General features: G+C 57.6%; 1 protein-coding gene across 1 annotated transcript in view; it reads left to right on the forward strand.

Annotated features, from left to right (window-relative positions):
* Positions 1-168: 168 nt before the first annotated feature.
* Positions 169-335, forward strand: part of LOC104277432 (CMP-N-acetylneuraminate-beta-galactosamide-alpha-2,3-sialyltransferase 2-like) — a gene marked incomplete at its 5' end in the record, with an annotated part of 1,172 nt that continues 1,005 nt past the window's right edge. The window contains one exon of the mRNA XM_009874060.1: positions 169-335. This exon is cut by the window's right edge and continues 19 nt beyond it. Coding sequence (XP_009872362.1) covers positions 169-335 — 167 coding nt within the window.

Genomic DNA, 335 nt, shown 5'->3' on the forward strand with positions numbered 1-335 from the left:
TGCTGCTTGCTCTGCTCCTGGAGCTGCCTACCCTGGGGCACACCCGGGCCTCGTGTTGCCCATGTCCTCTCTTTTTGCTGCTGGCCAAGGTGACCTGGTGTCCCTGCCCAGTGGAACTGGCACGTCATGCATCTTCCTTTTGGGTCGTGCCTTCCTGCTGTCCCCTAGGATGAGCAAAGCAAAGACTGCTGGCTTTGAGCTGGATGTTGGCATGAGAACAACCCATCACTTCATGTATCCAGAGAGCGCAGTGAACCTTGGGCCTGGTGTCCACCTCGTCCTTGTCCCCTTCAAGCCACTGGACCTGCAGTGGGTGGCCAGTGCTTTCTTTACTG

Source organism: Apaloderma vittatum, unplaced genomic scaffold (genome assembly GCF_000703405.1).
Source record: "Apaloderma vittatum isolate BGI_N311 unplaced genomic scaffold, ASM70340v1 scaffold31187, whole genome shotgun sequence".
NCBI lineage: Eukaryota > Metazoa > Chordata > Aves > Trogoniformes > Trogonidae > Apaloderma > Apaloderma vittatum.